At 41.2% G+C, this 27,846-nt stretch overlaps 1 protein-coding gene and 1 long non-coding RNA gene across 5 annotated transcripts in view; one reads left to right on the plus strand and one right to left on the minus strand.

The window, feature by feature from the left end:
• The window catches only part of RETREG1 (reticulophagy regulator 1), a 131,914-nt gene that overhangs the window by 92,264 nt on the left and 11,804 nt on the right, over positions 1–27,846 (plus strand). The window contains exon 1 of one of the 3 annotated variants that reach the window (XM_017653589.3): positions 3,434–3,868. The exons of the other annotated variants lie outside the window; for them this stretch is intronic. Within the exon in view, the coding sequence (XP_017509078.3) occupies positions 3,834–3,868 (35 nt within the window). The 5' untranslated portion in view covers positions 3,434–3,833. Of the gene's footprint in view, positions 1–3,433; positions 3,869–27,846 lie in introns of those variants that run through there. 3 annotated transcript variants of the gene reach the window in all.
• Positions 9,733–24,942, minus strand: LOC140849635 (uncharacterized). Of its 2 annotated transcripts, none has more exons than XR_012131754.1 (2): positions 21,952–24,942; positions 9,733–20,121 (listed from the first exon to the last, which is right to left on the minus strand). It is a non-coding gene; the product is annotated as an uncharacterized lncRNA (long non-coding RNA). The 2 variants fall into 2 exon arrangements; XR_012131753.1 differs by having other exon boundaries at positions 9,733–21,085.

Consider the following 27,846-nt stretch of genomic DNA (forward strand, 5'->3'; position numbering starts at 1 on the left):
GGAGGGTCACAAACCAGTAAGAAGAGGGTGCGATAATTGGTGATACAAACTGGAGGAAAGAGGAGAAGAGGGAATCCAGAGCTCAGGACACAAGCTGGCCTGGAAGGAGTTACTTGTGGGATCTCATCTTTGGAGGCTGGAGGGAAGGAAGGGTGGGAGAGGATATTAAGTGGAGGAAAGCTGAGGCCAGGATATTGAAGTAAATGTTCAGTAGACTCTTCTCAGCACTGTCCTGTTAGTTGCCTTTTGTAATCTCTACCTTTTTTCCTTCTTCTTAAAAGTAATTCTGGAAATAATTTTGAAACAATTGGTAATGCTATGTTAGCCATTCAGCCCTGACTGTAGCTGTTGTTTTATGTCTAACATAGACCAATTTTGGCAGAGAAGTAGAGAATTAAAATTCTAGAGCTGTGCAGGTCAATGGAAATATAATGCAAGCTACATATATAACTTAAAATTTCTAGTAGCCATGTTAAAAAAAAGAAACAAATGAAATTAATATATTCTGTCTAACCAGTACACCCAAAATATTATCATTTCAAGAAATAATCAATATAAAAATTAGTAGTGAGATATTTTACATTCTTTTTTTTAGCCACTCCATCTTAAAAATCTAGAATAGACGCATTTCGTGTGCTTAGTAGCTGGACGTGGCTAGCGGCTGCCATACTGGACAGGGCAACTCTAGAAGGTCTATAGCTTGTAGCCTGAATGCTAATATAACACATAAAAATGTGCCTGTTCTTAGCAAATAACAAAGACTCTCTTCTGGCCAAACTCTAGTCAGGCTCCTCTGAGCCCTTTTTCTACTATGCCCTGTCCTTGGGCACATCCTCAGAAACCTGGCTGTTGCAAGAATCCTGTCAAGTCAGTTGGACAAGAATCCCCATCCTTGACATCTGCTCACTTGGTATCTAACCAAATTCTTCATCTCCCAGCACCCCCCAGGTAATAGGTGGTCACCCTGGCCTGCCTTCAGCAAGAATTCTGTTAGGTTTGTTTATTTAGTGAAGTATTACCCTACCCATCTTCATAGTCTATCCACCAATGACCACGTGTTCCCCTCACTGCACACCTGCAGCCTTGACCATTCGTGCTAATACTGCCCTGTAACCTCCAAGAGCGGGAGGGTGCCCTTATTGTCTGTGATAGGAAGTCCCAGAGCTTCAGTCAAGGCTGCTATAGAAGAGAGGAAAAGAAACAAAACTGTTGGCTCAGTGCAGTGACTGTGTGAAGAGAAAAGATGTCATTGAGAAAAGTGGACATTTAGCTTTGATGTTGCAATGATTTTCTCAGGTCATACTTTAGGACTGAACTGCAAAGGAAGAGAAAAATATCCATTTGAAGTATATTCCTAAGATTACATGCATACAAGTTTTGAAAGAGCATGTGTATATGAAAACTTAAACTATGGACATATTTATCCGTGTGAGCCTTTGCCAGAATGTGTGGGCTCTGCTGTCCCTGTGGCTGTAGGACTGAAGAGAGCGCTCAGCCCTGGAGCCTGACCCACAGTGGGTCATTGAGCTGTGCTCACCCCAGTTTCAGCATCTTAAATCTTGGATAGCTTCCGAGGCCCTCAGGGTCTCTGTTCTGTGAGTCCTTCGACTTGGGGATGCCCGGTAGACTTAGGTCAGCAATGATGAGGGAATGCGCCCCTTCCCCCCAGGACTGACAGTGTCATCAATGCCAGGAAGTCATCCACGGTGCCACTCATGTCACTACATTCTGTTTTTTCTTCCTGTGTCATCCTGTTCCCTCCTTGTTCTTATGGATGTCAGAAATTAACACAAATATAGTGAAAGGGGAATCCGTGGTTGAAGCAAGTAATTTAAAAATGCTTAAAGGAGTGCTTATAGGAAATAGTTCAGTAAATATTTCATGGCAGTGATGGGTAATTCCTTTGTTACTGCACCAGTGGGTTCACTGTCCTTCAAAATTGAGAGGCAGGTTTCAGGGATATATGCAATTCTGCAGTAACCAGCAGAAAGCCCAATAGCAGCCACATTCAGATATCCAAGAAACAGTTAATTAGGAGGTTAGGAGAACAAAGGGAAAAATTAATGAGAAAGGATTGTCAGAACTGAGAGATTGTAGAATCAGCATTTTTGCATTGTTAAGGTTAAATAAGAGTGCTGAAATATTCTCACTGATAATATTTTCAGTGCTTCAACTTCTCAGTTCTTTAAACCTGGAATTTCTAACAACACAGCACATTGCCATTCTGAGAGGCTCCTGTAGAACCCGATGTTCGGAATTCTGCTTATGACTGTTTTTTTTCCAAGGTTGACAGTATTTGAGTTACATGTTTGAGTATCCGCAAGAACTTAACCTTACACTTTGAAGCCTTAAACTTCAGATCTTGTGTGAAATATTAAAGCATTGTCTTGAATTTAGCTATCTTATGGCAATGGAATACATATATTTTAAGAAGTATATTGTTTCTTAATAATTAAATCTTGCCTACTGCTTTACTTAACGTTCCCAATCAGAAAAAAAATATGGTTTCAAGTTTTATGCAAAGCTTTTTAAGATATATTCCTAAGGGAATCTCAATAATAGTTCTAATCTTTTTTATTTTTTAATGAGGAGGGAGCTGTCTTTTTTCTTTGAGATTATAACATTCTATTAGTTTCAGATGTGCAACATAATGATTTGCTATGTGTACGTATTGTGAAATGATCACTGCAATTAGCCTAGTTATCATCTGTCACCACACAGTTACAACTGTTTTTTTCCTTGTGATGAGAACTTCTAAGATTACTCTCTTAGAAACTTCCAAATACACAATGCAATATTATTAACTATAGTCACCATACTGTACATTATACCCCCATGACTTATTTATCTTGCAACTGGAAGTTTGTACCTTCTGATCACCCAGGTACAAACTTTTCTTCTAGCCTCCTTGGAGACAAGAAGAATCGAAGTAGTTTTTGTCCTGCTCTTGGAAGTTGAACAAATTAGGTTACTTGGTGACTGAGGTCTCCTGCACCTTAATGAGCCCAGCTATCAAAATATCTCAGACTCACAAGCCTGGCCATGTGCCAGTGTCAAGCTGCTTCCTGATGACAGGGAAGCCCGCAGAAGAAACCATATTGTGCATGGACTTATATGCGTATGCATAGTTATCCTGAGCTGAGAAATCTAGATGACCCAAAGAAAGATTTTCTTGCAAAACAATATCCCTCAAAACAATTGTTTCTTGGCATTCCCCCTCTCCCCCACCTTTTTTTTTATTCACGCAAAGAGATCTTTGGCTGAGTGGCTAAGCATTCTCAGAACAAACAAGCCTCTCTACTCTGGCACGTAGAGCTCATTTGCTTTCTGCCCTCCAGCTCCCTCCTGTGAGATCTGATAGCCAGGCTGAAGTTTCAAGCTCCCTGCGGCCACACACACACCGCCCTGTGGTGGGGTACCTTGTCATGCCAGGAAAAAAAGGAAAGAGAAAGGGTAGGCAGGCCCAGGTGAAGTCATCCCAATAAAGGTTAATAGCTGGGTGGTGACACCTTCTCACACGACCAGAGAGAAAATGCTGGGCAGCTGGGCAGCGCTTGCTCCCAGCTGCCTGTCACGGTACTGGGAGTAAGAGGTGACCTATTTATTTTTAGAAGAGGGCAGTCATAATACCCCAGCTCATTCAACAGGCAGGTGCTTTGGGAGTTTGTAAACACCTACTTTCTGAGGAAAGGAGGAGTACTTTTCTTCCAAAAAGTAAAGAACTTGAGCACAGGGGTTTTCCCCTGCTGATACTCATCCTTAGAGTGGAGAAGAAACCATCGTGGGGCTAAGGGCTGTGTTTTCCACGATAGTATTGTTTTTAAAGGGCAGAAATGCCTGAAGGTGAGGACTTTGGACCAGGCAAAAGGTAATTATACTATATATTTGCTTTCCTTGAGTCTATTTTATCTGCTAGTTGTCTTTTCAAAAATATTATGACTGATTTAAGAAGTAGTTTAAATTAACATTTTAAAAGTTAGGAATGAGATCCCTCAGTCCCAGTAAACTGTATTCTCTTTACCATGAAGTGAGAGACATAAAATTACCTACACCCTTAGAAACAGACACAAGTAAGTGCTTTTTCTTGAAGGAGGACGTGGTGGCCTGATATTTTTAAAAAGTGTCTCCTCCTATACCACGTAAAGTCTACTTGAATTTTGTGATTTTTTTTAAACTTTAGATGATAGTTGTTGGAAATCTAAGCTGAGCGGAATTGTAAAATGTTTTCATTTTAAAGACTTGGTTAACATTTTTAAAGGTTAAATAGTAGACCAATATACTTGTTTTGATATTATAATACTTTCTTTTAACCACAGTTCTTATTTTTGAAAATGTGACTAATTGTGCCCCAGTATGCAGTACCTTAATTGTATCAGTGTTTTGATATCTAGCTCTAAGAAGGGGACATAGAGACAGGAAAGGAAGCAGCCTCTAATTCTTGCTAATATGAGCTTAATTTGTGCCCATGAGGAAAGCCTCCACTTCTAGCTCCGTTGCTGCATTAATTCCTGCAAATCAGTTTCACTGGAATTCTGAAAGGGTCATTGACATTCAGATATGAAGAAGTAGAAAACTATTAAAAAAAGGAAAAAGGATTATTGCCATTTTTTCTAAGTAGAAACTGGCAATTCTCTAGGAATAGGAGGGCCCAAGTATATTTTTGACCTTGTGTTAATGTGTATGTGTGTGTGTGTGTTGATTATAATCAGTTGTAATCATGTCCTTAAGAGCTACTTTTCTGTTTAGTTTTCTAGTTTTCATTTTCTTCCAAATTCCTTCTTAGTACATCAAAGAGGACATAAAGTTTATGTTTCATTGAATAATGAGACAACTTTCTATATAAAATGAGACATTAAATCATTTACTTGAAGACATTTATAAAAATGCCTAGATTTAGGAAATGGACTAACTAGTTAAGAAAATATTTTCAGAGACATTAAAATGTCGGTTTTGATCTGAGATGATGGGTTGATCTACTGGCACTGTATGTGACCTCCTATTGCATTTTAACATTTTGAAAGAAGCACTTTCTCTTTTTCTGTTTGCATTACAGCATTCTCACCAACTCTGCATAGAATTTTGCACAGAATAGGCATTTTTAATAAATACTAGTTGATGGAATGTATTTATAAACCATTTTAACATCACTAAATATCTAAGGGCCCCAATCATGTGAGAGGCTGAAGGGAAAGATTTGGCAGAAAAATAAGAGTTACCTAATGAAATGTAACATTGAACAATTAAATAATTACTGATCAATATTTTGAGCTCTAAGTTTATGATCTAAACTAAGCAAACAAGATTTTTTTCTCAGAAGATAGTTTACTAGTTACAAAGGATAAACAGACAAAAAGGAGAGTATATGTATATATAATAAACACATATCTAACAATAATTAGTATTACCAAGGATATATTTGCTGAAAATGGGAAACTTCCTCTCCTTTGAAGTTGTAACTTTTTTATCTTGATAATTCCCAGCTCTTAACAGTTGGTGGTTTTCTATGCAGTATACTTTGCTTTGCTTCACACATTTGTTTTTTATCCTGTCTGTAAAGAAAGTGAGAAAGGGCACCCCAGATGGGGAGGAAGTTTAGAGCTAGGCTAGAAAGAAAAGATTATATTCAAGAGGGAATTCTGCTCTTGCTAAATGTGAGATTGTGTGCCTTTGGACAACTCCTTTGGTACCATGTCTAAAAAGAAAGAACTATTCTAAGTCTTGTGTCTGCTGATAAACTTGTTTCTAGGGCTCCAGTGTAGCAGGTTCTGGTTGAACCTCACATTTGAACTTCTTTATGTTACTTTAGTCTCATTTTGGAATTTGGTGACTCAAACTGCTCTGTAACTGGCAGTGAGCTAAATCTGACTTGGGTCTCTTAAATCAGGGTAGACCAAATGACATGAAGCTTCATTAGCAGGTCTGGATGCCTGACTGGCTGCATGATCTTCATGCCTGACTGCTTTATGTGCTAATGGTCCAAAGGCTGAAACACCATTTTATATTCACCAGATAGATGAACATGAACACAGCTGGAAGGGAGGGAGGCAGAGGACAGACCCTCCTCCTCTATCTTGTTGCCAGTAGTAAACACTCTTGGTAATGACCTCCGAAGACTCCATGCCAGTTTCAAGGTCAGGAGGTGAGGGGAGAGGGTGTGAGAGAATGCTGCAGAAGCGGCATAGGGAAGGCAGAAATCCAAGCAGGAAGCTCTGGGTGCCAGAGAAGAAGAAAGCAAGTGGGGCAGCAACTGGGGAAGTAGACAGGATCAAGAAATATGAGCAAAGGCATACCCTGGCCAGAGGCCCGGCTCTGCATGGTTCTTTCTCCTGCCTCGTTCCAGGCCCCACCTTGAGGCAGCACCCTCAGATGTGTGCAGTAGCCTGAGGGGCCCAAAGGGTGTGGATAGGTGACACATTCCTTATCCAGCTGCCAGGAAGGGGGATGCACATGAGGCTCCCAAGACTGAGCTCTGAATGTGTCTTATCACAGAAGCACCTCCACACACAGTAACTATGTGCACAGATTCATTGGTTCCCTTCACAGGTGTTTATAAGATGCTGCGTCTGAGCCAGGGTGTTGGGTTGGGTTAGGCCCCTGCTTTCATGTGGCAGAGTCTGAATGAGGCAGACACTTAAGTCAAAAAAAATTAGTAAAAAATATTCATTTTTTTTAAATGGTCATGTGGGAGGATGCCTGGTATGTGTGGGGTCTGGAAGAAGAGTTAAGAAGGCCTCTCTGAGGAAGTGCCTTGTTGCTGAGATGTGGAGGATGGGCCACGTGAGGGTGTTAGGAGAGCACACCTCGGGAAGGAGGCCCGGCGTCCGTACACATCCCTAGAGGGCAGACACTGATGGCTGTTAAGAACAGAAAGGCAGGAACAGAGAGCAATGTGTAGGAGAGAGGATTAGGTCAGGCCAGGCTCATAGTGCCTCAGAGGCCACGGTAAAAGGTTGGATGCTATTCAAAAAGGTGAAGTCCCTAGAGGGTTTCAAGCAAGGGGTTGGGTGTGTGGGGACACCTGAATTCTTCAGAGACACTGTGGAGTCATATGCTTTTGTAAACTGGTCTGAAAACCTCTGCGCCATATGTAACTTCTCATGGAAACGTGGATTCTGAAGTGCACAAATGTTCTTTTGAAACATAACTAAGTTCATAAGTTGGGAATTAACTGGATACGTATTTCAGAAATCAGTACAAGTTACATACCAGGAAACCCCAAGCACAGAGGCTGATACATATTCAAGACAGCACTGTTTATTAGGGAGTAGTTTGTGATCAGCCATCAGGAGGCAAATAACTGAGTGCCCTGCACAGTGATGCCAACCTGCACTCTAGGGGCTTGGACTCATGTTATACAGGCTTTAGCTCCTACAGAAGGAGAAAACAAGTGTGGGTAGAGGGTCTGACCTGGTGCGATAGGCTCTGAGTGTGTGACAGGCTCCGGTATCATTTTTTTTTTGGACGTATCTCATAAATCCATAGTAAGGACGGATGACTTGGTGACTTGCAACCATGGGACAAGGGAAAGAACACTGAAGGGCTGCCCCTTTGAAAATCACAGGTGGCAGTTAATTTATAGATTGTGCAGAAGCATCTACTTATGTTTTACCCAAATCTAATATTTAACCAGTAAGTAGGGGGTATCACCAAGAGGACAGTGTGCAGTTTTACTGATTAAGAAGCAAAATGTTGGCTGCTAATCCAGAACTCTCTGAAGCGTTTTTATTGGACTTTTTATATAACATAGTAGAGACTTAAAAGTCTGATTGAAAAAGGCCACTGAGCCTCTAAAACTAATTCTGTAATAGCAATTTTGGTTGCTCACAGGTGATAGTGCTCTGCTTTGGAGTGGTAAAGATTTTTGTTTGGGTAAAGATTTTTATTTGGGTTCTGGACATACTGAAGGATGAGAAAACCAAAGCTTTTTAAGCTTTTGAAATGGCATTAGCAATTGCATTGAATTTTGTTCTTGGAGAATTTAAAATAAATTGATTTAAATATATTTTTTAATCCCGATGTTTTAATAATTCATGTTAGCTTGACTATAGGCTTAATTTTACATTGTTGATGAGGCCTATCATTTGATAATACTCTTTTTTAAAATATGAGATGAGACTGGGAAAAGCCTCACAAAGAAATCTGACCAGCGTGCCCCTTCTCCAGCTTTCTATGACACAGGTCCCCATGAGCAAGCTTATTTCAGCCTTTATATGTCTGAAAAAGTCCTTATGCTGCTATTAGTTTTGACACAGTCACAGAGAGGTGAAATAAACAAAAAACGTTTACACAGCCATTAAGTAAAGGAGTTGCTGGTTGAAGGCAGGCAGCTGACTCCACATGTACAGTTACATGGTGGGTGTCACCCTAGGTGGACTTGATGCTCAGAGAGTCAGTATGGTTGGCACACAAAGATAAAGGAGAGAGAAGCTGGAGAAGAGGGGACAAGTATATAGGGGCCCTCTGTGGGGCTTGTAGGTAATGGTGTGCTGGTAAGTGTTTAACAATAGGCTCTCTAGGGGGGGACCCCTGATCTTTAGCATTTGTTACTTCTTTTCTAAGCCACCCACATAAGATGGGGTTGGAAAAGAGATGCCCAAATTGGTTCTGGTAAGCCTCTTGGGGTCAGCTCCAGCATTCATAGTGATGGTGGCCCCATGTAAGAGTTAGCATTTAATACTATGCTGCATCTTCTTCATTTATATATCCCCCAGGCATACTAGACATTCAGTAAAGGTTCGTTGAATAAATTAATGATTTATTTTTCTTCCACCCTCTGACAGAGTCATGGAAAATGTCTCTCAGTCATAGAAAATGTTTACCACTTTTGAAATCCAGCTTTGACCCAGCTGGGCTAATATTTGAAATTGATTAAGAACATGGGGAACAATGTAATCTGTCCTTATTGCAAGAGAGTTTGTTTTGTGTGAAATATCTTCATTTCCAGTTAACAAGCAGCTTGCTTCCCAGATCCTTGGAGCTCTGCAAGAAGCCCCAGTAATCGAGGCCTTGTTGAAACTGAGTTCTGTTTTCTAAACATACTGGGTGACTAATTCTTTGCTATTCGTAAAATGTGATGAAAGGCCTTTTTGGTTTCCAGTGCCAAAAGAGGGCTGCAGCTGCTGTATGGTGGACATCCCAGGGCTGTCCCAGGGCTGCAAACAGAAGCTGTCCTTGACAGAGGAAAAGCCCACTTGTGCGGGCTTTCCTTACTCCCAGTCTTTGGTTCCCTCACCGGGGAATCTGTGTCTAGATCCATTTGGTTGTCTTCTCAGTGCTAAATCTAAGTCCCACAGAAGATAGGTGACTATAGGGGCTTGCCTAAGGGACAAGGCTCATATGCAATACTGTTTTACCACTCAAAGATGTTACAACTGTTCATTGATGGAAGTAAAAATAATATAGGGAAAATGAATATGAAGAAGAAAGGATCAACTGTGACCTTACTACCCTAAAAAATACTGTTACATTTTGTCTTCTAGTATGTCTTTGGACAGATTTTCTTTGCAAAATTATAATTGTATATGATAGACACAATTTTGTATGCTGCTTTTTTTTTCTCATGAGCATTTCCTAATGCACTTAGCATTTTGGAAGCATTTTTTTAATACCTGTAAAATATTCCTTTTGGATATTTCCACATATATTATTACTATACTGCTGAAAATTGGCCTGCTATATATATGAGTGAGGTATTCAACTTTAGTCTTCTTAATTAGGGGGATGCGTGGATGAGCTGCCAGTCTCCTAATGCCTGGGCCCAGAATCCTTTCTACTATGTCCTGTTTGTCAAGAAACCAGAGTCAAGATTTTTTTTTTTCCTATTCTTTTTTTTTTTTTTTTTGAGAGGGTATCTCTCATATTTATTGATCAAATGGTTGTTAACAACAATAAAATTCAGTATAGGGGGGTCAGTGCTCAATGTACAATCATTAATCCATCTCAAGCCTAATTCTCGTCAGTCTCCAATCTTCTGAAGCATAACGAACAAGTTCGTACATGGTGAACGAATTCTTACATAGTGAATAAATTCTTACATGGTGAACAGTACAAGGGCATTCATCACAGAAACTTTCGGTTTTGATCACACATTATGACCTATAAACAATCAGGTCAAATATGAATATTCGTTTGATTTTTGTACTTGATTTATACGTTGATCCCACATTTCTCCCTCTATTATTATTATTATTTTTATTTTTAATAAAATGCTGAAGTGGTAGGTAGATGCAAGATAAAGGTAGAAAACATAGTTTAGTGCTGTAAGAGGGCAAATGTAGATGATCAGATGATCAGGTGTGTGCCTATGGACTAAGTATTAATCCAGGCTAGACAAGGGCAGCAAGACATCCACGGATGCAGAAGATTTCAGAGTCAAGATTTGAGGGGAGAGGACATGGAACCCACTTTTTCTTGGGAAGAATGCCAGCTAATTTGGAGACTTTATTTTAAAACTTCTAGAGGCTTAATTTTACATTGTTGATGATACTCTTTTTTAAAATATGAGATGAGACTGGGAAAATAATGCTAACTTAATATTTTTAATAAGTTTTTATCAGCATTTGGAAAGATAACTGGGTGAACCTTTCAATCTGGTTCCCTCTTCTGCTCTTTTAAAAAATTGCACACCAGTGACATCTCTTAACAGAGGAATGTTCCATCGGTCTAGTGCCTTGATGAATGTATTTATATAGAATGACTTTAGTTAATTGAAGCTCATATCTTCAGACACACACACTATTTTAAACATTCTGCGGAGTGAGCTCAGGCATGGTCCTTGGAATTATGCAAAGCTGTTTTCACTTGTGGCTGTAAATCCCAGTCTCACTGTTTACTAGCTGGGTGACCCTGGGCAAGTTTCTTAACCTCTGAATTTCATTGTGTTTGTTAGTATATTGGGCATAATAATACTTTATAGTTGTGTCTTATAGATTAAATATGGTATTAATCCACATTAAATATTTAGTGGCTTGTACTTATTAATAATAACACTTACCTGACTTACACACTGCCTTAGGTCACTTTTCAGTAAAAATACCCCAACCTTCTGTGGTCTAATCCTTGTAACTACCCCAGTTGCCCATCATGACATATATGGGAGATACTCACTGTGTGTGACCCACTCACTCTCTCTAGATGGCGGCCTTGACCAGGGGTGTGTGCAGAAGCACCCAGTGCATTCCGGGTTGGTCAGGCCTAGATGGTGTGTGTGTGCTTCATGTCTGGAACAGGGCCATGAGGGGGGCATGCTTGGTTCACGTTGTTTTGATTCTTCCTAGGATTGCTTTAACCCAAGTGAGCATGGGTGTTCTGCTGCAGACTATGTTTAGTGAAGGTATTTACCTCTTGTAGGGAGAAGGCAAGATGTCTGCCCAATGCATCTTACAGTGAGCTGAGTATCCACAGGAGGAAGTTCAGGTTCAGGACATGCATGTCTCCTGTCCAATGGGTTTGTTTTAATCTTATGAGCACTGTGAAACTAATAAACAATCATATTTCCATGTCTGATTTAGCCATTTGGAGGTAAAATTACAGCTCACTTCTGGCAAGTATGTGGGAACCTCTGGAATGCACTCCCATTGCTTTTCTGCCCTGGGCTTTCTTATTTTCTTTCCTGCCAGGCCTTTAGCCCCATTTTCTTGTACTGTACCCCTCACCCTCCACAAACCCCCGACCTCAACCAACCCCACCCCCACCCCCTGCCCCATCCATGGCTACACAAGCTGTGTGCCAGTGCATCCAGATGAGAGAGCCAACAGGGGGCAGAAATGCGTCCTGGGCTTTGACGCCGAGCTGTGCGCCCTGGTGTGGGGCTGCATCTCCTGCATGAAGGTGTGTGCCATTTTGTACAAATGCATTCTGTGAACTAATAGGCTGTGATCCCTTAGGTGTTTATTTTATCCCTTCTTTTCTATGTACTTTTATAAATGACCTTGAATACCTTGTGGACTGCAGTGAGATACAGTAATTACCAAGAGAAGAGCCTGTGCCACACCCAAGTTAAATATCCACATATATATGAAGGAACAGAAAATTATGTTCCGTTCATCTAGTTTTTAACGTAAGACCAGTGGACAAAACGAGATTCAGTTCAGAGAAGGTTAGTTAAAGGTTGGAGACACAGTGAGAGAAACAGAATGTCTCAATTCCGTGTTTGAGAAAATAGAGCATCAGCCTGCAATGCCTACAGAAAGGTTGCTTTGAAAATCAGTAATTTTCTGCAGCTAATTTCTCCAAGGATTTCGGTTTGTTTCTGGGGCTAGTTAGCCAAATTTGCAGCCTGGTAAGAATGTACAATAAAAACCAGTCTGAACTCAGTGGAAAGACTTCAGGCAGGAGTGAGTTAAAACTCTGTTTATATTTTTCAACTGCTCTTGTGAAACGACCTGTAAACTCTGAAAGGGAAATACAGATGACCTCCTGAGGGCATACTGGCTTCTAGCTCTTTGGCTAGAGTGATATGACTTCATCAGTGCTTTCTGTGAGATGAAATCAGGCAAGACAGTTTTACCCCCATCTTGCTTACCTGTGTTTTTCTAATTTTCTCTCACTGCCATTCATTCATCTGCCATTCTCTTAGCTCCCCTTGTACCTTCACACCATTAACTGCCTTCTCTCGCACTTGGTACCTGCCACCGCTGAATCCAAAATTGGCAAAGGTGAGGGTCAAAACCTGGATGTAGCAATGCATGGCAATACATCTAGGTCACAAAGTGTCCTGATGCAGAAGTTGGGAAACAGTGTAGGGAGTGTCCCGGAAGTCCCTGGGAGAAACACACAAGTTAGGTGGTGGTCAAGAGGACAGTGTGTCACCCTGCTTCACGTGGATGACCTAATCCCCTCTTTAGGGGGACGAAATGACAGTCTTGAAGTGAGGCTTCCAAGCCAGGCCATAGTCTCATCCCCACTTCAGCCTCATATTTGCAGGCCTTCCCTGGGCGTGATTGTCACCCACTGGATAAATGTCACTGAGGACTATTAGAGACATTGCTCTGTGGCTTTAGCAGTTTCTGGGGAGGAATCTCCCAACTGCAGATTCTTTGCTTCAGAAGTGGGGACTGCAGTTGTACATACCTGACATGGGAAGAGGTGCAGAAAAGACTTGAACCACCAAACGACCCTTCTCCCTGGTAACTAATTTATGAGGTGCTGCTGTGTTTCGGGAGTGGAGACAAGTGCTCCGGATCTGAGTACCCACCCACCGGTGGTGGTGCCTAGGGAGTGTCACGTAGTAATTACCAGTGTGATGTGGCCTAGCTGTAAACAGAGCAAGTAGATGTGCACAAATATTATTCTGTGACTCAGGAAGTGACATCTCATGGTGGTGTTTTAGTTGAACTACAGAAAGTTCTTGTTTTGAAACCAAACCAAACCCATCTGTAAGGGAGCAGCTTCAAATTATGCCTGTAGAAAGTATACCTATAAACCTCCCTTTTAGATAGGGTGACGGGATTACAGATGTGCTTGTTTTTTTTGGAAATTACTAGTGTCCACTTCTTAGAGCTCTTTCTGTGCAGGAATTACAAATAATGTGGCATATGTATGTTTACAAATGCCCGGGTCTCTTTTCTAACATGTTAACAAATTGTTTCTGGAGAAGCTTGTTAACATAAGTGGCAGATAAGTTGCCTTCCAAAGTAACTAAACTGAACATGAATTCTAAATAGTCATAGATTCTCCATTCTGAAATATTTTGAAAACTTCCTTTTAGAAGCATATTTGTTTGTGCTAAGACTTAGAGATGTAGATTCCATTTTAAAAGGAATGCACACATAGATAAATTATAAGTCTAGACTTCATCCACTCACTTGCTGACACAAGAAGAGATTTGCAGTAAACTAAGACACAACAGACACTGGCATTGACAATAAATGAAGTTAACTGATAATCCCTTTTTTGGGCACAGCAGAGGGGAAAAATGGGAAGCTGTTGGGCTCCATAGGGCGAGTGTTGAGGAGTTGTTGGCAAATGGCTTCATTCTCTCATGCCAACTCCTCTAAACTGGTGCCTGGAACTCTGATAAGGATTGTGAGTCCTTGTCAGGAAGGTTCTGGAAAGAGTGTTATGACAAATTATAGTGGGAGGGAAGAGCAATGTTTGGGAAGGCAAAGCAGTTATGTGGGTGAAGTGTGCTGTGCCAGGGCAAGACTTGGGGTGGGGATTGCACAGAGGTGGGGGGAATAATCTTTGTTTAGATAAACCTTAAAAGACCCTCAAAGTTCTTAGTGATATTGATGACGCCTTGACTTTTTCCCCTCCATTAGTTACTAATATTCTAAGGCTTGAGACCTTAGCAACTTTACCCAGGAAAAATCTGAAGGTTAGATGTCTCTTTGCTAAAACCTGGGTAAACTTCTAGGTCAAGGCCTATTTATTTATTTATTTATTTTTTATTTTGGTATCATTAATATACACTTACATGAGCAACACTGTGGTTACTAGGTTCCCCCATTATCAAGTCCCCACCACATACCCCATTACAGGGCAAGGCCTATTTTAAAATCAGAAGGAACCCTTTCTCCTTGCAACACTTTACAAGTCAAATCTGGCATATGACAGCCCCACCAGCACTATGACAAGAAATTGTGTGCTTATACTTCATTTATTGTTTGTGGTAGGACTATTCTTTCATCCCACCACTAGATCAAGCCTGGGAGGCTGGTGGATTGGAGCTGGAAAGACCTGGGTTCTGATCCTGGTGGTGCTACTTTCTGGCTGTGTCTGCTTTCTCATCTGGCAAATGGGGGCACTTACCCACCTAGGCATATCATTGTGAGGATTAGAAATAATATATAACAAAGCTCCCAGTGTAGTTCTTGGCACTCGGTATGTGCCTAATACATGGGAGGTGTTCTTACAGCAGAAGCTCTTTGAGTGGTCCCTAGTCAGCTGCTGGGTTAATCAGTGCCCTTCCTCATTGCTGTGTGACCGCCTGGCTGTAGCCCATGACACCCTGAACCTAGCAGACTAGTATAGCCCAGAAGCCAAATACACTCTGCTGCCTTTTATTGTAAATCAAATTGTATTGGAACACATCCATTTGCATATTATCTGTGGCTGCCCTCATGCTATAGTGACAGTTGAGTACAGAGGTCATATGGCCAACAAAGCCAAAAGTATTTGCTATCCAGCCCTTTACAGAAAATGTTTGTCCACCCCTTCTCTAGTATATAACTGCTACCATTTGAGTTGTGTTCCTACCAAGTCAGTGTGTTTCTCAAACCTCTCAATGCCCATTGTTGTTGGTATTGTAATTGTATAATTTTAATTAAATTTTGTGAGTTGATGAAATAAGAAATCAAAAGGATTGTGGGGGATTCTGCTGATTGTTCCCAAATACCTAGTTTCCTTTCCTCTGTAATAGAATCCCAAGTTTCAGTGGGATGATGACAACCAGTAATTGAATTACATATCCTAGGGTCTGCCACATCCAGGCATAGCCATGTACCTACATTCCAGCCACTGGCCATGCAGCTTGCAGGCCATGACTTTAAAGGGAAAGGAAGTGCCCTCTGCTTCCTCTTTCTTCTTCGTGCTGGCTGTAATGTGGATGGGGTGGCAGGAGCTGCAGTAACTATCTTGGATCATGGAGTTGAAGTGTGATGGTCAGAGTACCTGAGCATCAAGACAGAAAGAGCCTGGGTCCTCAGAAGTATGAAGATCCCATCTCAGCCCTGAACCACTGTGCTCTCTTGTTCAGACCACTGTCACTTTGATATTTGGTACAATAGGTGAACTTATATCTGAATGCATACAGCTGTTTGCCTCTGTGAAAACCCAGTTGAGCATTGGAGTCAGTGAGGGAAAGTTGCTAATAAATACTACTTTTTAAAAAAGGTGACAACTAACTAAAAAGATTGGTGGCGGATGGTTATAAAATGTAGAATGGGATCCTCTAAGTGAGTCGTTTGACTTGTCTTTAAATTCCTCCTCTTTAAATAAATGAAACTAGAAAATCATGGAGCATCATGGGGGTGTGTTTTGTGTAAGAAGACCAGTCTTTGTTCCTAACTCTTTTGGCAGCTTTAGAACGCCTCAGCACATATGAGTTGATGTTTGTTGGATCGAGTTTGATCGCCCTGCAGGTGTACGGCTTGGTTTGTGGGTCCCATCAGCATTCAGGTTATTTCCTCAAAGAATATTCATCTTCATTTCTTGTTAATATGATTTGGAATTAATAGATAATCTGTGCCATCCTAGATAAGGGACAGGAGAAGTTACCTCATACTGAAAAGCATCTTAGAAGTGAACACTGTTTGCAATACATAAGGAGTAAGATATGATAAGCCCTTTCAAACCTCATGTGAAAACCTGAGAAAGAAGATTTCAGTACTCCCAGGTAATTAGGCCGTGACATTTAGCAGAGCCAACTGATTTTGGTAAATTTACCTTTGCATTCTAACCCCTATTGCTGAAACCTCCAGCTCCATGTTTCCAATAAAGTTATAGGTCTCTGCTTGGACTAAACACAGAATTCTAGTTGTATGTTTTACTGACTTGGCAAAATAAAGATAAGAAACTAGCGAAGGCTGCAGCACATAGGCCACGGTCCTGGATCAGGCTGGCTAAGCCTGCAGAAGGCAGGCCTGCAGAGCACCCCCTGTGGCCTCGGAGTCACCAGGGGCCTAGAAATCTATACTCCATTGTAAAAGAATGACACAACTCCTGATAGAGCTTTAAGTTTCACTATTACAGGACCACAAACATTGGCATAACCTGGGTTTGACATTTTACATTTTAATATCTTCACAGCCTCAGAAAATGGGAGTAGACTGGGCCTTTCTCAGGTCATTAGGTCTGTTTGCTGGGAACCCCTCTTAACCTGAGATCTGACACTATGACATTAGTTCTTGATGTGTCACTGACAGCTACTGTCTAAGATTCTCTTTTCCGTGAACATCAACAGGGATGCTTAAGGGATATTGCCAGCTTTAAATATTCCTCTCAAGTTAATGTGAATTTCTAAATCTACTCTTTATATGACAAAGTAAGTTTATTTCATAGAAGTAGCGGTCCTATTCAGAGTTTTCCTGAATTCAGCTTTTCAAGGAAATATGTGAATGGGTAGATACTTTCTGGATTTTAAAATCCTTGAGCAGAAGGTGGTGTTGATCATCCAATCCACCAAGTACTCAGCCCAGAATCCATGGACTCTCTGATTTCCTGACATATTTCAAAGTGGGCCATGCTCCAAAAAGCACTAATATCCAGTCTGGCCCAGCTCATTATTTCATAGACTCAAGAGACCGGAGTTCCTCCTGTGGTTTAGTTAGACCTCCAGATGGCCTTCCATGGATCTCTGTGGTTGCTGTGTCACTGATCTTTGTATTATTGTATTCCCATGTTCTTTAGCATAATTTGTTAAAAGAACATTAATTTCATTTGCTCTTACGATTCCAAAGAGTTGATTCACAACATATTTCACAGAGTTGATTCATTCCTGGTCTCTCTGGCTGTATATTCAAAATAAAGTTAATTTTTAAGTGACCTTAATCATATACCAAGGTCTCTATTGGCTGTGATGTGTAGAGGGATCACCCAAGCCATGTGGGATCTAGATAGTTTTGTTACAGATGACACAGATTAGAAGGCACAAGGCTTTTGTTTATGACAAGAGAAGCAATGGCATACCTCTGTCTTTAAAAACAATCAGCTTTTCTAGAACCCAGCATTTGGATGAGCCATTTTTTCCATTTCTTAAAAATGTATTATAACAACATGAGCTAGAGGGAAAAAACAGAGAGGGAGAAGAATGCGCATGATAGATTCAGTTCTGATCAAAATATTACTCTAAGGCATAAAAGAGCTTCCAAGACAATGATGAAAGGAGATACGTATCTCTCTGTGTTTCTTTGCATGTTTGTTTAAAATAGTCATTGTGCTGTTCATTAATAACAGATGATTTTCTTTGGCTGTCTGGCTTCATTGGTTCCATTTGGGCTGTGGTCAATTTCCTGAGCGCTCATTACCTTTGTGGCTCTCACCTAGGGTTATGAGCACCCAACCAGGTCAGGACAGAATGTTTCACACACTCAATCAATCTGCTTAGCAGTGTGAGACAATCCTTGCAATGTCTAGGCCCAGTTACGTGCTATTTCATGGTAGTTCTATCCTTTGGTTCTGGGTGATTCTCACGCAGGAAAAGTAGTGACTAAGATGGACCACAGAGCTATTTCACCTTACTAGAGGATCTTATCGAATCCATTTCATATAACTGAATTATAGAGTACAAGCAGAAGATGGGATAATAATAAACTCTGTGTGTAACAAACAGGAAAGCATTTAAGATTTTACTGACTGGAAAATGCAGCGAACAGCGAGCTGGAGTGAGTGAGAGGAGTAAGGGGTATAGGTATTACACTTGTGCCAAAGGATCTGTGGTAGGTGTGAACTGATGCATCAGTTTCCTGTGATACCTGATGTAGTGAAGATGGCTTTCCAGAAATGGCTAGACTATCGGGCAAGCACGTGATCTCCAATACTCTGGCTGGGCGGTTTACCTGCACATAAAGCACTTGTGGCAGCCATTAGATTCTCCTGAACACCATGGACAGAACCTTGAACTCTGTGCACAGAGATCTCTACAGTAGGTAAAAATGCAGGAGGATGGACTAGATGGGCAGGCATCTCACTGACATAATAAAGTTCAGCCTAGATCATTCAAACCCCACTTATTTGGACTGAACTACATTTCACAAGGGAATATTAGTTTTTAAAAACAAGGTTTCCTGAGTAAATTAATAATGTGAATAGAATTAAGTGTAGGAGGAACTCTTTAAATAACTTCTTGGGACTTCTTTAAATCTTTATATGTAAAATATACAATGACTATTAGCATGGTAACTAGAAATACACTAAAGGGTTATTTCGGTTCATGATTTGCCAAATTCCTATTGCTATTCCATGTGTATGAGAGAGGGTGAGAAACATTACATGGACAGGATGTATGAATTAATTTTTACAATTTTATTTCCCTAAAGAAACTATGAGTAGGAAATCGAACTTCTCTTGGAATCTGTCCTCACCCCAGGGCATTACCCGCTGCACACTCTTGCTAGGCAAAAGGTTCCCCGCCAGTCACCATTTCTAGCTTTTCTCTCACACATCCCTTTGCCTTTTAAAAGATCTTTCCAGATTTCTGACATTACTTTGGGAAGGTAACCTCCACCAGGTGCCCTCCACACTCCCACTATCCCCACCTTCCTTACATGCTTCTGTTGAGTTTTGCATTGTACCCATGTACCACTAATACGTGTAGTATTCACACAGTGGCTTATTCTTAAAATCTGCTTTTGAGGGAGGCCAGTGACAAGTTTAGCAGGCATTAAGACATTTTAATGAGGTTCTCGTATTTTCCATGACTGATAAGATTGATCCTCCTGGGTGTGTTCCTTTAAAAGGCACTGATGTCATTCAGTGGCTGGCTTGTATATAAAGATAAATGTGAGGTGTACTTTTCAAAGGACGGGGATGGTAAAGTGGCCTATAACTTAACAGTCCAGCATCTTGAATAAATATCTCAATGAGTGGTAGTCACTCCAAGTTTACCATACTCCTCGGCAACCCCTTTATCACAAAGACTGACACATTTCCAAAAAAATTAATCTTAATTGATCTTTATAATAAAAGATCTTGGGAGGAACTCCATCATTCAGTCTGTTTGGGTTGTATATACCTATTCAGACTCAGTGCGATGGCTCAAACAAAATCAGTAATTAAATATACTGTTAATGAAACTATTTGCACTTTCATTAATGTTTGCACAAATTCTTGAGTGTTGTTGCAGAAGTTTAGGTTTCGTATAACTAGACAAGGGTGAAAAAATCAGGGAGAAGACATCTCCTTTTGACGCCAACTTCAGTAAATCCTGTATTTGCACTTCATTGGAAATTGTGGATCCCAGTAGAAGACAAAGAAAGGCGTATATCAAAATCAGCAGACTTGCTTCCTGATGACAATTTCTGTGTTTCTTCAAGAACATTTCTTGCTCAGATATTATCTGTCCCTCAGGGATAAAGTAGAAGCCTTTTCTTCCCTCAGAGACAGCGACTGAAGCAACTCTTGGCATTCACAGATGAAAGGGTGTTTATCTCCTGCGTGTCTCAAGTAGTTGCTTGTTCTGAGCTAGTAATGGAATTTAAATTGTTCATGCTCTGGGCTTATGGAAATCTGGTTGTTGAGAAGTTAACAAAATTGAAAACGCTGAAAAATGACTTCTAACTGGCATCTGTAGAAACTAGAATTACATGAGAAGTTCCTGATGGCGGCTGAGTGCCAGCCTTCCAAATCATCTCAGTGGATTGGATAATTGATCTCTGCACTCAGGGAACAGACAGTGCACAGAGAGGGAGGGGGAAAGGACAATTTCACAAAGTAACTGATAGCTGATTTGTTTTGAAGCTAGATATAAAAAGAGAGAGAGGCACAAATATAACATCAAGTTGCCCTGAGGAGGGGGAGGCTCAGCGTCTCAGGGCAGAAAAAGCTGGCCCACAGGGGGCACCTCCTGGTCCCTGGCTGTGGGAGAAGGAGTTGCTCAGGTGGCTAATGGGCCTAAGAAGCGAGCAGTGCTCTGTAATTTTTTAATCTTGTGTTTGCTTATTTAATCCTCCCGTTGACACATCTTATTTGCTTTGTCATGGTTCTAATTCTGTGGGTGTTTGTGCAGAGAAACATGTCCCTGTTTTTATGTTGCCTACACACACTCACACATAAACACACATACATGTGGAGGAACATATGTATCCCCAGGATTAAAAAAAAATTCTAACACATTGCACTAAGAAATGTTAAAATCTGTAATGGAATACTGACTGACCTTTCTAAGAAAAATTCGACAGGAATTAACATCAACAGATGTTCACCACCAACAGAGAGCATGAGACCATTAGTCACTAGCCGGAATGAGAGGCTGCGAGGACTCCAGGCCAAGGCGTATTTATAGGTGGGATGGTTGGATCAGCTGCTTGTCACAGTTGCTAGGTGACAACTTAGGTTATTACAGATACCTTTTTAAAGAGTTTGTCAATATGGGATGTTGACATTGTTAACTTGCTGAAAAATACTCTTTGGCTTCAATTTCCAGTTTCTATAAAATTAAGTGTGAAGTAATGTTTATTCTTTGGAGGTAGTATGACAGAATCCTAACCATCTTTGGAAATGATCATTGCAATATGAGTTCTTAGGGATATAGAAAACCTAAAAAATGACTGCAAAGGTGGTGGGGGGGGGTGGTCTGTGTGTGGGAAGCTGTAGGGGTGGCGCGGGTGTGTGTGTGTGAGCATGGGTGTTTGAGAGGAAACAAGAATACCTGAACATACTCTACAGTGGACTGAAGTTAACCAACAAAAACAAAAAAGGGACTCATTTTTCTCTATGTGAAAGTTGGATATTCGCCAGTGTTCACATTTGGGCCCACTCAGCTTTAGAGTCCCAGCTCTGTTCTCCGTAGGTATCACATATGCTCCTGTGGGTCATGTGAGAGTGGCATCTGCAGAGAGTGCCTGTGGACTCAGGCATCCCCACGGAGAAGTCAAGCATTTTGACCCAAGTTTTGCCAGAAGGAATTCCACACAAAGTACTTCCCAGTTCAGGAAATTTTTGAAGGAAATAAAGCATATTTCCTAATTACCTAATTTTGAAGGCAGTGTAAGTCACCATTTGCAAGAAAAAAGAAAGTATTCCATACAAATGAAAGTTGGCTTCCAAATTCTGGGGACTTTTTGTCTATTATTTTGCATAATTATATATATACATATATATATATGTGTGTGTGTGTGTGTGTGTGTGTGAATCCATGATTGTTAATGCTGATAGGTGATGTATAGAAACATTCAGATAAATGAGTAAAAATCACACATGGTGTTGCTAAATAACCATTTTTGGTATTTTTTTCTATGTTTGATAGCCATACATTCATTAATTCATTCGATATTTGATGTGTCTCATACATACCAAGCTCTGTTAGCTGTTGAAGACAGAGCCATGTCCTCAAATTCCTTCATGGAACTTTGCAGTCTCTTGGAGAGTCAACATTACAAACATAAATGAACTACAATTGATCGTTGCTACAAAAGAAAATGACAAGATGTCAGCGGCAAGCCTGGCCAGGTTCACTCCCTTCTCAGCCTGTTTTCTCATAGGTTAAACTGGAGATAAGTCCAGTCCCTACCTTGCAGGGTGTTGTACTGAAGGAGATGGGATGAGGGCTCAGGCAGAGAGGATCTGGTGAGGAAACGGATACGGCACTCAGCACAGCGTCTGGCGCAGGAGCTCTCAGCAGTGCCACTGTGCTCAGTGTCACTGGCTCGTGGTATGGAATCCTGGCTTAGCAACAGCTGAAGGGGTGGAGGGAGAAAATAGGAACCGAAATGCCTTGGTCCTTAGTTGCTTTCACCTGGGAGCCAAAGTGGCTTTTTAGATATTTCTCTTCCTGTAGCTTGGCATGTAGGGATCCTCTCATGCTGCCCGGGTTATGCTGCGCTGCCCTCTCCAACTCGTGTCCAACGTGATCCCAGTGTTCCAGACCGGGCAGGGTTCTCCCCATGTCTCAGCGCTCTTTGTGAACGTTCTCAGTTCCATTTATTACAGCTGTATTCCATTGGGTATTAGTTCTGCGACCTTGAGCAAGATTGTTCATGTATATGGACTTCAGTTCCCTCATCTGTAAGACAGGCGTAAGAAGTAGTGCCTCACGCAGAAGTTGTCTCTAGGGACTGACTGTGAGAGTAAGTTTACAGCATATAAAACAGTGCCTGGCCCTTGGTAAGTGTCAGCTTTCCTTCTTATTTCACGCTGCCTATGACCCCCTTTACTTGAATTGTTGACCAACTGCCTTGACTTGAATTCTTCACCCTATTTGTGTCATTCCATTTCAAAAAAAAAAATTGTTGCCTAAATAAAACTGTCATACTTAACTCTGTGTAATCTTATTCCATAACTCTTTTTAAGTAGTTGTTTCTACCTTATAATTTAAAATATACAGCTCTCCATTGCTCCCACTGAAAGCAGTAGTATTTTATTTAGTGTTGTAAATACCAGAAACCAAACTGAAGCCAGCTTCAGGCCAAAAGGGAACTGACTGCCACAAAGGGGGTGTCCATGGGTAGCTTTGCCTGGGCCTTACCTCGTGGGCCTGGCAGAGCCCGGAGCCCACAGCAGACGTTTCTGTGCTCCCTCCCCACCCTAGACACCCCTGTGTACAGCCTCCCCACCCCCATCCTCTCTGCCCCCTCCAGGTTGCTGTTTCTTGTTGGTAATGATCTCTTCAAATCTAAAGCTCAAGAAATATGTAAAAGATTTGAGTTTTGATGTTTTAAAAAATCTAATTTTTTACTTTTAAATGTAACAGCTATAAAATAACTTTTTGACTTATGTTCCCTAGCGTATACCAAAAAGATTTATTAGCCTATAAAATGCACAATAATGAAAAGATGGTATTGTATCTTTACAGATTATCCTCGCAGATCCAGTCCCCAACTTTGTTTTAAAATTCTTTTTTTCCCCCAATAGCCCTAGGTTCAGTTAAGTGTCATTTTATACAGGTGAGTTTCATGAGTCACGAGTGAGCATGTGTGAGATCATTTTGGGGTCACATGTTAGCTTTCACCTACTGGTGGGGGCTTAGTCACCTCCAAATCCCTGGAGCCAAGAATGGTGACCGACCGTCAGCTGTGCTCAGTGCATATTTGTTGAAATGAACGGAAGGGAAGTGATACTGGGAGAGGTTTATTCTCTGTCAAGATTCATTGGTTTCAGCATTATTTTTTCTAGTGCTCAAAGACACTGGGCGAGATAGATGAACCAGGCTGCTCGCACGTGGTGTGTCTTACAGAATTACAATCTATTTTTAAAAACAGCACAAACATATACACTTCTTAGTCTTACAGAGCCCCCTAATGGACAGGACTGCGTGCTGCATTCTGAAACCAAGCGCATTTGGCTCACTAACGTGGCCACAAAACTGTGCAAGACACAGATTTGACTTCTAATGTAAACTTCCAACATTGCTTTTGATAAATGTATTTTTTAAAGAAAACAGGTTCACAGTAATTTGAAAGCTAGGTATGAAAGGAAAAAAAATCATTCAGATCCCAGTTTGACCGTGTAAGTTATTTGGTGCGTAACAAAACTCACCAGTCGGTATTTGTACAAATGACACAGTTCAGGTACTTAGAATCATTTGGTCTTTGTAAGCCTTGCTTTTAAGACTTATTAAGACGAGAACAGCATTTAGTTGAGGACTAACTACTCTCCGCTGCTGAGACAAGCCCCTTGTGAGAACTACACCAAGGTGAATTTTGAGGTTTTGCAGTCTGGCTGGTGGCACCAGGCTTCCTTCGGGTCTGTGCGAGCCTCAGGCTGATGGCTCGTTTCTGCCTCTGGGTTCCTCAGACACATGCCATCAGCAGAAGCCCCAGAGACCCCTGCAGACAGTCAGCATTCCCTCTGCAGGCTCCACTCTCTCCCCTCTGTTCTGCCCACTGCAGCTCCTTTGCTCTTCAGTCTGGACTCAGGCCATTGCCAGGATGTACCCGGTTGACCCCCATGCCTGCTGTGCTGGCCAATCACAGGACTGACTTAACCAGATTAGCATTTTTCTTTGCATGCTGTCCAGGGTCGTAAAAAATATTGTTTCATACATTTTGCCTATTTTTTCTGTTTTCAGTTGCTTTGGGTAGGCAAACTGGGTCCCTAATATATCATCTTGCCTGAAGTAAATTCCACTTCTGTCTTTAATTACTTTTATTGAAGTGTAGTTGACATACAGTAATGTATTGGTTTCAAGTATACAGGACATAGTGATTCCACAGTTACCTACATTATTAAATGCTCACTCCAACTAGTATAGTTACAATATAATTTCACTTGTATATAGAATCTAAAAACAAAACAAAATGAACAAAATAATAGACTCATCAATACTGAGAAGTGTGGGTGGTTACCATAGGGGAGGGTTAGGGTGGGTGGGTGATATAGGTGAAAGGGATAAAGAGGCACAAAATTTCTGTCTTTACTTTTCAAATGAGAATTCTATGTAGTGAATTCTTATGGGGTGTTTCTCATAGGGTAAGAAACACCTGCCTCTGTATAGCACAGAGAAGACAAGGAGTGACTCTATAGCATCTTAAAGCTGCGCTGAGCACTGCTGAGAGACAGTGACTGCAGTGGGGTGTGGGGGTACTTGGTAATATGGGTAAAAGTTATAACCACAATGTTGCTCATGTGAAACCATCATAAGATTGTATATCAATGATACCTTAAAAAAAAAAACCTACCTCAGAATCACCTGGGAAGTTCTTCAAAATGCAGATTTCTGTCCCCCACCCCAAGTCTGCTCCATCTGGGGATGGAATCTCTGGAGTCAGGCCTGATGGCTGCTGTTACACAGTGCCCCGGGGGTCCCCACACATTCAGTCTGGGAGGACCTAAAGGGGTTACTTTGGCCCGAACACCAAATGTATGTACTTAGTTGTATTCTAATAGGGATGTGGAGGCAGAAAGAAGAGATGGCTTCAAATGCCACCAGGAAGCCAGAGCTCCCTTCTGTGGTAAGGTGAGCTGCTCGTAAGAGGAGCCATCTTTCTGATTTTTATTCCCTTAGAGTTTCACAGGCAGATGAAACCATAAATTCTTCAGCAGCCGAGAAAGCACTTTGCTCTGACTTTGGGTTCTTGGATAAGTCATTGCTCGCCTTGACCATGCAGGAAGTCCTTTGTCAAGAATCTGTCCATTATTATTTGTTAAGAAGGAGAGAGTAACTAAATGCAATCAGCCAGCAAGTTAGTCTTGTACCTTTTTTCAGAAGGCAAAGCTGCAGGTCCTTGGGCAAAGCCCATTTGAAAGACAGCAGGGCCACAAGGTCCTGGGAGTTGTGCCTTCCCGCTTGGAACCACCGGAACTGGATTCACTGGGAATGCAGGAAGTTGGGGATAGTGGTCCTCATCTCGTGGCTGGAGTATGCAGCAGATTCACTCCTTGGTGGAGGCATGAGTGAAAGAAAGAGGTGCAAGGAGGAAAGAAAGGGGGCAAGACAGAGGAAGGGAGGGAGGGAGGGAGGCAGAAAGGAAGGACCAAGAACTTCACTGGAAAAGCCATATTCTCTGCCCTGGAATATTACGCTGAAGCAACTGGTAAATAACTTTCTCCCTTGGATGGGCTTCATTTATAGATGTATATTCTTTGGTTAAGAACTTGGTAAAGCAGCAAACTGTTTTTGAGCCTCCTTTTATGTTACTTGGGCCTTAACACTGCCCGTTGATCAGTACCCAAGATGGCGGGAAGACAGCCACACACTGTGTAAAAGAACTGTTTCCCAAGCATCATCCTGTACTCACAGGATACTTTCTCCTGTGACATGCCAGGTTGTAGCAAGTCTGTGTTGTTCTGAGAAAGGAGGCCACAATTTAATAACCTGATTATTTCCTTTGCCATTGAAGTTTTTTGCTTTACTGTACAAAATCTTTTCCCACTAAGGAGACATATTGGCAAGATTTTGTTAGAGATAGTGGCTTCCTAGTCATGCACTTAGTGTTTCTTTTAATAGATCTGGAATCATTCATAAAGTATGCAAACCTAGCACTAATTTGGTCTCCAGTGAAAAGAGGCTTGCTCAGTAATTCAAGAGTGGGTAGGGTTAGTGGATACATACATGACCACTCCCTGACAGCTAACTATCCCTACAAGTCCATTTCTTATGACAGGCAGGAACTCAAATGGCAAGTATCTGCCTAGTGGAGTAGCATCAGCTTGAACAGCTGGTAGCTCATTGACTCTCTGGCAGAGCATTAGTTGAGGCCAATAGAACAAAGAGGAAGGAAAATAAGATACTTTTTGGTTGTTTTTTTTTTTTGCTTTTTTAAAATACTATTGCCTCATTTAAATATAATTTAAAAAGTATATTTAAAAGGGAATTCTAATGATTTAATTTGCAAATTGCCTTACTGTTCAAAGTATATTTAAAAAACCAGAATCTATATGTACACAATTTCTGTACAGTTGAGCATCTAAGGGCTAAAGTAGCTTTGATTTGTCTCATGGCTACTGGGGTTGAATCCAGAGGTCAGTCTCACCCTGAGACCCATGCAGCCATAGCTCAGATGATAGTTCACTAAGTGTCTTTGTCTCTACTAGAAACTCTTATTTAGTTTATTGCCATATCCTTAGCTCTGTGGTAATGTCTTCAACATGATGGGACTGATAATTCTACTAAATGAATAAAGGTGGAGGCCCTGAATAGAGCTTGTTTGACCTGATATGTTTTCATGATGAGTTAGGATTGAAAGAGCAGGATTTGAACCTGCGATGTCATTGTAATTTTAGGCAATGTCTTGTGTTTGCATATCTTAGGCAATGCCTTGTGTCTTCTTTCTAGAGTGATTATGACTAGTTTTTAGCTCGGGATACTGTGGAAAAATAAGGAGAGGGACACATAGCACATGCCTAGCCCCTGCATCACATTCAGCACATTCTATGATGATGTTCAGGAAAAGATACTCTAGAAAAATGTGGGATATTGTGAGATCCTGTTGAATTTAACAATCTTTCATTGAGTTGATAAGTTGAAAATGGATTGTTGGTGTTGATGGCGATGATGACAATTACAGGATTAAGGCCAAAGTTTCTCTAAAAGTACTGTGGCTTCCCTACCTTTAAAGGTTTAAAACTTTTCTAACATGTCCTACAAAGCCCTGTATAGATTAGGTTCCTTCCTCCCTTCTCAGCTTCATGCAGTGTTGTTCTTCTGGTTCACTCTGCCAGGACCACACCTGGGGTACGATAGAATAGTGCTTTTAGGTCCTTTTTGCTCCAGGGCCTCTGCATATGCTGTATATTCTGTTTGGAGCTCTT

This window comes from Manis javanica, chromosome 1 (assembly GCF_040802235.1).
Source record: "Manis javanica isolate MJ-LG chromosome 1, MJ_LKY, whole genome shotgun sequence".
NCBI lineage: Eukaryota > Metazoa > Chordata > Mammalia > Pholidota > Manidae > Manis > Manis javanica.